The 13,437-nt window shown below is 45.3% G+C and overlaps 1 protein-coding gene across 2 annotated transcripts in view; it reads right to left on the bottom strand.

Moving 5' to 3' along the window:
- GPATCH2 (G-patch domain containing 2) overlaps window positions 1-13,437 on the bottom strand; it is a 146,671-nt gene that overhangs the window by 38,166 nt on the left and 95,068 nt on the right. For both annotated transcript variants that reach the window (XM_069768488.1, XM_069768489.1), the window contains exon 8: window positions 9,969-10,033. In XM_069768488.1, the coding sequence (XP_069624589.1) occupies window positions 9,969-10,033 (65 nt within the window). The remainder of the gene's footprint in view (window positions 1-9,968; window positions 10,034-13,437) is intronic.

Genomic DNA, 13,437 nt, shown 5'->3' with positions numbered 1-13,437 from the left:
ACCAACTGGACTGATGTATGGGTGCAAACCGAGCCATAAGGTCTCCAGGCACTGAGCCATAAGGTCTCCAGGCACTGAGCCATAAGGTCTCCAGGCACTGAGCCATAAGGTCTCCAGGCACTGAGCCATAAGATCTCCAGGCACTGAGCCATAAGATCTCCAGGCACTGAGCCATAAGGTCTCCAGGCACCGAGCTATAAGATCTCCAGGCACTGAGCCATAAGGTCTCCAGGCACTGAGCCATAAGGTCTCCAGGCACTGAGCTATAAGATCTCCAGGCACTGAGCCATAAGGGCTACAGGCACTGAGCTATAAGATCTCCAGGCACTGAGCCATAAGGTCTCCAGGCACCGAGCTATAAGATCTCCAGGCACTGAGCCATAAGGTCTCCAGGCACTGAGCCATAAGGTCTCCAGGCACTGAGCCATAAGGTCTCCAGGCACTGAGCCAGAAGGTCTCCAGGCACTGAGCCAGAAGGTCTCCAGGCACTGAGCCAGAAGGTCTCCAGGCACTGAGCCATAAGGTCTCCAGGCACTGAGCCATAAGGTCTCCAGGCACTGACCCATTTGCTACCCTAGACCACCAGGTGTATTGACATTAGATAATGGAGGGGCACATAACCCGAGACGTCTTTTTCAATGGCTCCTATTGAAAAACACAGTGCATGGGAACCTAGGGCATGTGCAATACCATGGGCAGTGCTTTTTAATAAAGGATGCAGATGGTCACGCTCCACCAACCGCAGCGTCTAGGACGGGATTGCTGTCCCTACTAAAGATTTGCAGAACCCTGGTTAAAGTTCCACATGGTACTTTGTGGCAGTTGGACCAGGGCAGTGCAAAACTGGATGCCGGCATTTGGATGCTAGGAAGTTTGCACTGCCCTCGCTTGGCTGCCAAGGAATACTGACATAGATCCTGCAAATTTTTTTTATTTGTACAAAACTTTATTTACAAGGGAAGACAATAGCGCCAAACTGCCAATAACACTGTTGTTATAATGCTTATAATCATACGATGTCCAACCCCTTTAATCTGTCTTTGCTCGGATACGACCATTTGAGGAGATGACGACTTCTGGGACCCCTAGGAACTGGAGAATAAAGGCGCCGTAGCACTGAAGCAGAGCTGAATAACCTTCACCGTTTTTTCGGCACAGCAGCGCACCCTGGCCACTTTGCTGTGCAGCCGACCCCATTCATTCCAATAGACCCGTGCCGAAACGGGTGTCCGAAAACGCCAATGTGCGGAGGAAAAACTGGTTAGATTGGTATGTTCTCAAGAGGTGGGCATACCCCAGCGATATTACAATTCTTATTCTCTCACATGGGACTGCCCCTTTCCCAACAGTGCGCTGACCACTCTTCTGGGCAGCTGCCCCCATTCATTCACACGGTGCCGCATAGGGTGGCCACAAATGCTACACCACGGAGGAAGAACAGGGAAGAGCAGCGATGGCGATAACCACTTGCTGGAAAATTGATTAACTTTTCATTACACCAAGAATAACTTTAATTTTCAGGACCCATATCTCACCTAGAACTGATCGTTTGCAGTCGGACGGATGCGGATTTCCGCTCTGTTACAGTACATGTGATTGTTCCATGGGGCGCGTGTTCCATGGGGCGCGTGTTCCATGGGGCGCGTGTTCCATGGGGCGCGTGTTCCATGGGGCGCGTGTTCCATGGGGCGCGTGTTCAATGGGGCGCGTGTTCAATGGGGCGCGTGTTCCATGGGGCGCGTGTTCCATGGGGCGCGTGTTCCATGGGGCCGTACCCTCCCAGAACACCATCGCTCCACGTTTTGGCCTGCTATGCCTCTACAATGCTCCGCTTCTCCAGAGACCCCCGGACGGTTAGCGTTGAGCAGAACGTCCCGATCTCGCGGCATTGGCGGCTTGCTGTCCTTACAAAGGATAATGCATTGTTTTCTTCTCCCCTCTAATTAGTTATTTAAACATATGTTCAGCATTTAACTCTAAATGTTTGCTTTTTCCCCAAGCTCGCAGACAGCTGTCCAAGACGCGAATGCCAGAAAACATTAAAATATCAACATCTGCTGAATTATGTAAATTTACTGGAATATAATTGAGCGCAAGTTGGGATTGATCAAATCCAAATTCTGAACTGAAACATCAGGCCAACACCCCGGCCGAGTGCGGCGATAGAATAGGATGCACAGCTCGGTGTGGATGACGAGGTACGGTATATACCAGGACTTGTAGACGAGGCACTTCTGGAACTTGCATTTTCTTTCCCATTTTTGGGGGATGCGACCTTTATAATTAAAGCAGGACTGGGATTAAATTCTCCACCGATCCGCCAGCTAAATATATGGGGCGCCAGGAGTGAGCAGTTGTAGTAGAGCAAAGATTTTCTAGGTTTGATGCAGTCAGATACTTCCCCTCTCACAGCACGATCTCATAAACACAGTAATCTGCAGCTGCATCCCCCTCCTCTTCTAGAAAGGCTCCATGCAGCAACTGCAATATGGCTCCCATCCTCATCTCTAATCCGAGGTAGAAACTAATATTCACTGTCATCTAAACAAATGTTGCGTAAATTAACAGCACAAGCAAATGAACTCCTTCCCGTGCTTCCTGAACTCATCATTCACTGCCCGAAACAAGACAGACTGCCATCTCCCTGAGGGATCAGATTACAACGGTCTATTAAAGCCGATTAAGTTGAAAGAAAGGATGGAAGAAGGGGAAGAAGAGTTAAAAATAAAGGTAGAGACCCACAGACCTATGCTATTGATTTTTAGTAAATGTTTATCTCGCCTCTGAGCTGGATTCACATCTACACTGCTCAGTACTACTATATAATATCTCCATACAGCTGCTGCTTCGTGCTACATTGAGACAGGAGAGCAGGAATCCCCCCCATGACTGTGTGTGAAGTGTTTGGGAGACACCATAGCGGCTAGTCTCTCCCTACTAGCTCAGAGACAGCTCAAAAATAGAGCCTAGTGTAGGACAAAAAAAAACCATGTGAATGGACACTGTGCAATGGTAATGTTCTACTGTAATGGTCTGCGCCAAACAAGGTAGACTGCCAGATCATTGAGAGATCAGATTTCAACCTCATATTGAAGTTTACAGAGAGAGGGTGGAAGACCCTAGCCTACGCTGCTGCTTTGTAGCAAGTGTTTATTTCACTCCAGTGCTGTATTCACAGTTGCACTGCTCAGTACGGCTGTATAATGTCCTCCAAGCTGCTGCTTCTGAACGTGTGTAACATTGAAACAGGAGGAGAGCAGGAATCGCTAGTATCTGTGCCTGCGGTATATGGAAAAATTATGGCTAGGCTACACCCACAAACTCAGAGACTACACTGAGGGGAATTAGACTCTTACCAACAGGTTTCCCCAGACATCACAGTTGACCTTTGACAGTCTCCGCAGGACAACACCAATTATTTTACGGTCAGGGGTCCCGTCTAAGACATATCCTAACCGTCCAAGCGAGGAGGACCCCACTAGTACAGTATTTTTAAAGTGTCCTTGATTGGGGCTTCTAAATAGTGAAACATGTTAACCTATTAAAAATATTCAAATCTATACAGAAACGACTAGAAATGTATCCAGAAAAAATAATTTCACAAAATAAATCCCAAATATTGCATACGAAAAAAAAAAAAATACTCCGGAAACAAAAGTGAAGCAGAACGTGCGCTCCCTTAATTGCCTGCGGACTCCCCGCATCCCTAATAGGACATCCACTTAACCAACAATCTAATGTTCAGTTTTCTTATCCCAATATATTAACAGCTGCTCAAAAAAATGTCGTAATTAATGGTTTAATTTATTTTTGGCAAAGTGGAAGCGGTGACAAATAGTTATGTATCTACAGCAAATTAGGACTCTTTCCCAAACAGCAGATGACAGGAGAGATGGAAAAAAAAAAATTAAATTGTCTCTTTAGGAATGAAAATTACGGCAAATGCATATTCAGATGCCAATGTTTTCTGCAAAACATCTATGAAGGTGTACGGGGGCTTACTGCACCTCTATGCCTCCCAAAATTGGGGTTAGGGTCCATCCAAAGCAGTATTGTGGTGGTATTAAGCTCCACACTAATAAGTACACCTGCCTCATCAGATCTATTTAATAACGTATGCAGTTTGTATTGCGAAATCTGGTGACGGACCCATTTTTAAGGAGCTGCACCTACCGCTAACAGCAGCAACCTGAGCCAGCTCTGATCACGGCTTTTTAACCACTGCCGACACAAATGTGGAGTGCAGATAGGTTACCATGTCTATCAGGGGTCCACCAACTAGGCGCTCCTGTGAAGTCCAGCCCTTAGGGTGGCGTTCTACAGAGGTACTGAGCGTTGTATATGTGAATCCAGCTCTGATCCCACAATCAGCTGGCAGTCTGTTGATAAGATTGTAGCAGTTTTTCGAATTGGATGATCAGTTCACAAGGCAGGGAAGAGGAGAGGTTCCTCATACATGGAGAAAGAAGCAGATTGTACTATTGATTTATGCAAAGTTTGATGAAACCCATTATCCAATATTCTCGATTATTGGGTCATCGTACTACACAAATTTCCAGATGACGGAGAATAAAACGGGATTATAAGTTTTGTAATAAGGATCGGAATCATTTATCGTCTTTTGCTTTTGTAAGAATGTGACATCTGTGCTGAAAGTGTGGAATTAAAGGAACCCCGACGTTCATTATTGGGTCCATCACGTAAAAAAAAAAAAAAATTCTGCTTTTCAGCAATCAATGGATTTGCAATCGCTAAAATTCAATCGGAAAACATCAGACCTTGAACAGATAAGACGTCTTGATGAATGTCAAATATTTCTCGACATATTTTCTAATATGATTATGAACGAAAATATGGTCGATAGCCCGATCCTGCGCTCCCCTTGGCAAAGGTCAGAAAAGCGTCTCCAGTTTAACCAGTTCTGTTTTTATGGCTGTAACTGGACACTGTCTCGCATTGACTTTATTAAAGAGGGGCATTCTGGCAAACAAATATTATTCTAATGTTATTCAGATCTGTGCGGGCTAAAAAGTAGCGTGAAAACTAATTAAAAAAGGTTTTAAAATTATGAAAAAAATAAATAAAATAAAACTGTAAATATACTATAAAAAAAAAGCTGATATCACTCCCTTTTCCAAATGTAAAAATAAAATAAACATATTTGCTGTTGCAAAAATGTCCCATTTTTCAGCTACGGCTATGAAAATATCAAATTAAAAAAAAAAAAAGAAATAAAAAAACATCAAAAAATCGTACGCACCCCGAAATGGTATCAATAAAACCTAAACTACATGATTACATTGGAAAATCACAGCTTTAATTTTAACAAACCGGTAACCCCTCCATGTGTTGTGGCTGTCGAACAGCTGCGTGACATGCGGCCTCGGGGACTTGATCATATTAGTCGAGCACACTGAAGACCCTCGGTTAGCACCCGAGCATGCTCAGATAACACCTTATCCCAGCACGTTCGCTCATCACTAGTAATCAACTACAAAGGTTAAAAATGCTGTACCGATTTCATATCTTTCTGAGGGTCAGAACTCAGATTTTCGATTATAAAGCTCCCCCCGTTAGACTTCAAATAGTTGGAATTAAAGAAGAACACTAAGGCCATGTTCACACGTTGGGTTTTTGCGGTGTTTTTTTTTTTTGTGCAGTCAAAACCTGCTCTCTCGGCAGCAAAAAAGCTGCTTACAAAAAGCAGATTTTTTTGGTATCTTGTTATAAAGGTTAGTAGCAACAACCACCCAAAAAAAAAAATCTTGATGCTTCTTCCTTAGTTTTTTTTGCACCAAAAATGCAGCAAAACCCGATACCTGCATTTATCACGAGTAGGGTTGAGCGAAACGGATCGTTCGTTTTCAAAAGTCGCCGACTTTTGGCAAAGTCGGGTTTCATGAAACCCGACCCGATCCCTGTGTGGGGTCGGCCATGCGGTACGCGACTTTCGCGCCAAAGTCGCGTTTCGTATGACGCGCTTGGCGCCATTTTTTTCAGCCAATGAAGGGGCGTGGGCAGAGTGATGACATAGGTCTTAGGGGCGTGGACGCCTATCGCCATGTTGTCGCTTGTGCGCTGTAGCGATTTGCACTGTGTAACACCAGCTTTTCAGGAGAGAGAGAGAGAGATATTAGGATCCCTAGGGTTAGGATTGTTAGGGTTAGGATCCCTAGGGTTAGGGTTAGGATAGTTAGGGTTAGGATCCCTAGGGTTAGGATCCCTAGGATTAGGGTTAGGATAGTTAGGGTTAGGATCCCTAGGGTTAGGGTTAGGATTGTTAGGGTTAGGATCCCTAGGGTTAGGATTGTTAGGGTTAGGATCCCTAGGGTTAGGATCCCTAGGATTAGGGTTAGGATAGTTAGGGTTAGGATCCCTAGGGTTAGGGTTAGGATAGTTAGGGTTAGGATCCCTAGGGTTAGGATCCCTAGGGTTAGGGTTAGGATCCCTAGGGTTAGGATCCGGGTTAGGATCCCTAGGGTTACTAGGGATCCTAACCCTAACTATTTCTGTTTATAGTGGGTTTTCTAATTGATTTTGATGATTGGCAGCTGTCACACACTTCTCATCATGCGTTTCAAAGACGCAAACGCAGGAAAAAACGCATGTAAACGAGTCAAAACGCAGCGGTTTTTTTTACCACATGCAAAAACGCATGCGTCTAAAAAACACAGCGTTTGCACTAGTTTACATGCGTTTTTTGCACCAGATGCGTTTGCGTTAAAAACACTGCGTTTTTTAACGCAAATGTGAAACTAGCCTTACCTCCACCGACTCGCCCACTTTACTAAATGTTTGAAAAGACAATAACGTACAGTCTTTTTCTAGAACTTTACTTTGTACCGTTCATTTGTTATGCCTCCTAGAAATCTACTATATAATTGTCTAAGGGTCACTTCCGTCTGTCTGTCTTTCATTCTGTCACAAATATTCATTGGTCGCGGCCTCTGTCTGTCATGGAAATCCAAGTCGCTGATTGGTCGCGGCAAAACAGCGAAGCAGTGCAAGCGGCAGGTTCCGGTGCTAAGGATGCTATGCGAGAAGGACCTGCCATGACGTCACAGTCATGTGACCGCGACCTCATCACAGGTCCTGCGCTCATACCAACCCTGGGATCGGAAGATGCCGCGTGCACCGCACACAGGCACCAGGACTTCAATTGGCCTTCGGAGGGTGAGTATATGTTTATTTTTCATTTTAAGTCTTTTTTAACCTGTTACATACGTGGCTGGGCAATATACTACGTGGCTGGGCAATATACTACGTGGCTGGGTGGGCAATATACTACGTGGCTGGGTGGGCAATATACTACGTGACTGGGCAATATACTACGTGACTGGGCAATATACTACGTGACTGGGCAATATACTACGTGGCTGGGCAATATACTACGTGGCTGGGCAATATACTACGTGGCTGGGCAATATACTACGTGGCTGGGCAATATACTACGTGGCTGGGTGGGCAATATACTACGTGGCTGGCCAATATACTACGTGGCTGGCCAATATACTACGCGACTGGCCAATATACTACGTGGCTGGCCAATATACTACGCGACTGGGCAATATACTACGTGACTGGGCAATATACTACGTGACTGGGCAATATACTACGTGACAGGGCAATATACTACGTGGCTGGGCAATATACTACTTGGCTGGGCAATATACACTTTGAAAGTGTCCCCAAGTGCAGTTGCAAAAACCATCAAGCGCTACAAAGAAACTGGCTCACGTGGGGACCGCCCCAGAAAAGGAAGACCAAGAGTCACCTCTGCTTCTGAGGATAAGTTTATCCCAGTCACCAGCCTCAGAAATCGCAGGTTAAGCGCTCAGATTAGAGACCAGGTCAATGCCACACAGACTTCTAGCAGCAGACACATCTCTACAACAACTGTTAAGAGAAGACTTTGTGAAGCAGGCCTTCATGGTGAAATAGCGGCTAGGAAACCACTGCTAAGGACAGGCAACAAGCAGAAGAGACTTGTTTGGGCTAAAGAACACAAGGAATGGACATTAGACCAGTGGAAATCTGTGCTTTGGTCTGATGACTCCAAATTTGAGATCTTTGGTTCCAACCACCGTGTCTTTGTGCGACACAGAAAAGGTGAACGGATGGACTCTACATGCCTGGTTCCCACCGTGAATCATGGAGGAGGAGGTGTGATGGTGTGGGGGTGCTTTGCTGGTGACACTGTTGGGGATTTATTCAAAATTGAAGGCATACTGAACCAGCATGGCTACCACAGCATCTTGCAGCGGCATGCTATTCCATCCGGTTTGCGTTTAGTTGAACGATCATTTATTTTTCAACAGGACAATGACCCCAAACACACTTCCAGGCTGTGTAAGGGCTATTTGACCAAGAAGGAGAGTGATGGGGTGCTACGCCAGATGACCTGGCCTCCACAGTCACCAGACCTGAACCCAATCGAGATGGTTTGGGGTGAGCTGGACCGCAGAGTGAAGGCAAAAGGGCCAACAAGTGCTAAGCATCTCTGGGAACTCCTTCAAGATTGTTGGAAGACCATTCCCGGTGACTACCTCTTGAAGCTCAACTAGTTAATGCCAAGAGTGTGCAAAGCAGTCATCAGAGCAAAAGGTGGCTACTTTGAAGAACCTAGAATATAAGACATAATTTCAGTTTTGTGTCTTTTTTCTCAGAGCAAATCTCCTGTAGTCATTACCTATTAACTGCAGGAGCCACCTACTTCAATGGAGGTTGAAGTGTCAGCTCTCTCACTTCTGCAGTTATAATTACTTTATCTCTTCCCCAGCTATAATTAATCCCATATGTTTAATGTGAGGGTGATATGTCCCCTCTCCGGGGAGGTGTTATGGATTTTAGTTTTTTCTCTATGACATGGTACATTCATAAGATCACAAGTTAGGCCTCTTTCACACTTCAGTTATTTGGCGTCAGTCTAAAACCGCCATTTTCCTCAAATAACGGATCCGTCATTTTTTTTGACGGATCCGTTATTTTCCCATAGACTTGCATTAGCGACGGATTGTGACGGATGGTCGTCCGTTCCATCCGCCATGCGACGGATCCGTCGAAATTTGGCGGACGTTTTCTGAAAATAGACGGACATTGGAACGTTTTTTGTCAACGCCGAAATGGCGGATCGCGACGGATCCGTCGCGTCCGCCATTCCATAGAATGGGCGTCTATGGGCGACGGATCCGCCGCAACCGTTTTTTCGGCGGATCCGTCGCCCCAATCCGTTTTTTCAATTGCGCATGCTCCAAAAAGTAGATACTTCTCCCAGACAACCCCCAAGTAACGGATCCGTCAAAAAAACGGATCCGTTAGAACCGTTATCGCAACAATTGTGACGGATCCGTCAATCCGTCACTATGTCGGTAGTGACTGACGCCAAAAGACTGAAGTGTGAAAGAGGCCTTACAGGGGAAAACAGCTTGTTACAGTAATACATGTCTCTACCAGAATTGATCTAGGTCTGATAAGACCCTTTAGCTCTACTATGCCAGGCAGATACCGGGCGATCATGCGATCGCCAATACTGCTATTCACGACGCTGTTCCTGACGAGCGCTAAATAAGACGGCGAAAAGAGATGGCAGAAGATGTAATGAACCGCTTCGATCTTTACCTTAGGGTCTTGTCTGTGTCTGACATAAAGCTGCTCCTTCCAACTTGGAGGAGCTTTGATAAGACAGGAAAATAAGGCCATAACCAAACACCATAAATGAGATTAAAGTCACAGTTCAAGTCTAAAATTCTGCCTGCTTTCAGTCACCACTAGGGGGAGCACATTGTACACAGATTTCTATAGCTACAATTGAAAGACAATTCAGTCTTCAGAAGGTTTTTTAGTTTCTAAAATTGTTAAAAAAAGGGAAAAATATCATACTAAAAAGGTAGCTAGACATGTTACTGATTCGACAAGGATATAAGTAGGTCCATTTTTTACAACCCCCTATGATCTCTGTGGCACCTCACCTGCTGGCTGTTTTCACCGAACAGTTTTTCTTGTGTCCTCGATCTGAACGAGTATCTCGTAAAAGCTGAAAGGAGAAATAAAAAGTAGTGTGAGTACACTAAGAATAAAACGGCGGCGTGCCTAATGTAAGGAGGTGGATACAAGCCGTTTGCTTTTGGAATGTGCCGAATGCTCATAATTACAGATTACACTGCGGATTTGTCATCTTACAGGCACATTTTCCCATATCTCGGTTTCTCCACTCTCACTTCCACCTCAGGATACCAAAACCCTATATAATCTCCCCAAAGTGGGCTTGGAGAATACACAAATAATATATAAATGTTCTATTAAATACATAGCAACTGCACAATCTCTGCTACTCAAAAAAAAAACTACATACTAACAAAAATGTAAACATTCACTATTACGACTCCCAAAAATGATTATTTAAAGAGCTAGATAAACAGGTGAGAGTAAAGCTCTTCGACCTAACTGCTGTATGTAGCAAGGAACAGCAGGTCTTTAATGAGCGTTTCGCTGTGGAAGGCTTCATCAGAAGGCGCAGTATTAAAAAAAAAAAATGACACTACCTCCTTTGAGGAACACTTTCAACCATCAACGTTGGGATGTTATACTAGGTCTTCGGAAGGCACAGTATGTGGGTTTTTTTTCCTGCTTTTTAGTAACCGTCCCCTTAGGAAAACGCTTCAAGAAAACGCCATTGTTTTCCCTGAAGCGTCTTTTTAGGAGACGTTCTTTTTTTACACCCTGTATACAATAGTGAGTGGCTTGCTGCCTGAAGAACGGTCAAGGCAAGAAAAATTCACTACACAAAGGTTGCATATCCTGAATTAAGAGTGTGCGGTGAATTTTTCTTGCCTTGGTCAAGGGGGTCACGCACCCCGTTCCACCAGCACCTCGCAAAACGACCGAGAGCATGTCAATATCTGAAGTCACTTCTTAAAATCCCTGCGCAGCTTTTGAGGACTGAAGTGTATGAAAGAAGCTAAAAAAAAACACCCTGAACATATGCACAGCAAGTCATTTTTACATTGCGGTGCATATGTTCTTGGTTTTTAGAATTTTTTATGAGCTTTTTCAGGTGGGTTTTGGAGCGGAAGCACCTGAACAAGATGTTATGTGCACACACCCTAATAATAAAAAAAAAAGAATCAAGACACCTCCCACGAGGAGCAGTTTCATTCGTTAGTATTGGGTATTCATAACTAACAATTCTTGCCCTAACCTTACTTAGAAGTTACTCCACTACACGATGCAAACCTATGGCCCTAATCCATCAAGACTGACATTTTGTACGAGAGTCTTGATGATGGGAACGTTGATGTAAGAAGCGCCAAATTAATTAAGAAATCTACAGCTTTTAATAAATTTGGAGCTTCTTTCAGCTGCCATGCAAAATGGTCCTGGTGTACATTTTTATTGTAAATTCCACCACAAAAGTAGTCTAAAGCAGGGGTGTCAAACTGCATTCCTCGAGGGCTGCAAACAGGTCATGTTTTCAGGATTTCCTTGTACTGCACAGGTGATAATTTAATCACCAACTCATTATTTGTGTAGATAATTAAATTATCACCTGTGCAGTACAAGGAAATCCTGAAAACATAACCTGTTTGCAGCCCTCGAGGAATGCAGTTTGACACCCCTGGGCTAAAGTATGATGAATCTGTGGGGGGCATCTGCCCTAGACAGACCGATCTAAAGTTTTCTCCACTGTGAAAATAAAGGATCAAGCATGTTGTAATCCAACATGTCCAATCATTTCATCGGAAAGTGGACGGCTCCGTCCATTCACTGTTTAAACGCGGCCATCAGAGTTTGAAAAAGCCTGGACAACCCCTTTAAGGAACGTTGGATACAGATACCCTCTAATAAGGATCCTTTACTGATATTATACAGATATCTACAAGCCCCAATCGTTTATGTAATAATAATCGCTATCACATTGACTCAATCTCAGTCGATCAACAGATTAGAACAAACTTCTTAAGCCGATCACAAAGACAGACGATCGGGCATTTCGGACACCTGGTTTATGTAAATGTCTTACAAAGGACAAGAAGTTTCGCATTCTGTAAGAAAACCCAAAATATTACAATGCGTCGTCTCATAGACGCCTTGACACAGAATATCGCACAAAGACGTAACCTGTCTTAAGACGGACATGTAGATGGAGAGCTTCTCCGCACAGAGACAAGAGACAGAGGGCTTATCAGACGCTAATATCGGGAGGAGACTGAGCTCCTGATTATGGGATCCGGTGTCACATTGGACACTGTCATAGTTAATCTTCCCGAAGTTACATTCAAGGACGCGCCGAAGAGTAAATAAAATTTGTAGGTAAAAAAAAAAAAGTAAAAATAATTTACACAAATTTTGCTACTCAACAAAAGAATCATCAAACAACAAATTTGGTGAAATTATTGAAACAATTAGCTTACACAAGGGGAGAACGTTACTCTCCTGAAATAATCTGTGCTGCTGTGGTTCTGCCATCTCTCCCGACTCTCCAAACACAGTAACCGCAGTCTCTCCCGACTCCCCCAAATACAGTAACCGCAGTCTCTCCCAACTCCCCCACAGTAACCGCAGTCTCTCCCGACTCCCCCAAATACAGTAACCGCAGTCTCTCCCGACTCCCCCAAATACAGTAACCGCAGTCTCTCCCAACTCCCCCACAGTAACCACAGTCTCTCCCGACTCCCCAAACACAGTAACCGCAGGCTCTCCCGACTCCCCCAAACACAGTAACCGCAGTCTCTCCCAACTCCCCCACAGTAACCACAGTCTCTCCCGACTCCCCAAACACAGTAACCTCAGTCTCTCCCGACTCCCCCAAACACAGTAACCGCAGGCTCTCCCGACTCCCCCAAACACAGTAACTGCAGTCTCTCCCCGACTCCCCCAAACACAGTAACCGCAGTCTCTCCCGACTCCCCAAACACAGTAACCGCAGTCTCTCCCCGACTCCCCCAAACACAGTAACCTCAGGCTCTCCCGACTCCCCCACAGTAACCACAGTCTCTCCCGACTCCCCAAACACAGTAACCTCAGGCTCTCCCGACTCCCCCAAACACAGTAACTGCAGTCTCTCCCCGACTCCCCCAAACACAGTAACCGCAGTCTCTCCCGACTCCCCCAAACACAGTAACCGCAGTCTCTCCCCGACTCCCCCAATCACAGTAACCAGTCTCTCCCGACTCCCCAAACACAGTAACCTCAGGCTCTCCCGACTCCCCCACAGTAACCACAGTCTCTCCCGACTCCCCAAACACAGTAACCTCAGGCTCTCCCGACTCCCCCAAACACAGTAACCGCAGGCTCTCCCGACTCCCCCAAACACAGTAACTGCAGTCTCTCCCAACTCCCCCACAGTAACCACAGTCTCTCCCGACTCCCCAAACACAGTAACCGCAGTCTCCCCCCGACTCCCCAAACACAGTAACCGCAGTCTCTCCCCGACTCCCC

This window comes from Ranitomeya imitator, chromosome 5 (assembly GCF_032444005.1).
Source record: "Ranitomeya imitator isolate aRanImi1 chromosome 5, aRanImi1.pri, whole genome shotgun sequence".
In the NCBI taxonomy this organism is placed as follows: domain Eukaryota; kingdom Metazoa; phylum Chordata; class Amphibia; order Anura; family Dendrobatidae; genus Ranitomeya; species Ranitomeya imitator.
Note: the sequence above shows the minus strand (reverse complement) of the source record. Positions and strands in the feature narration are given on the sequence as shown.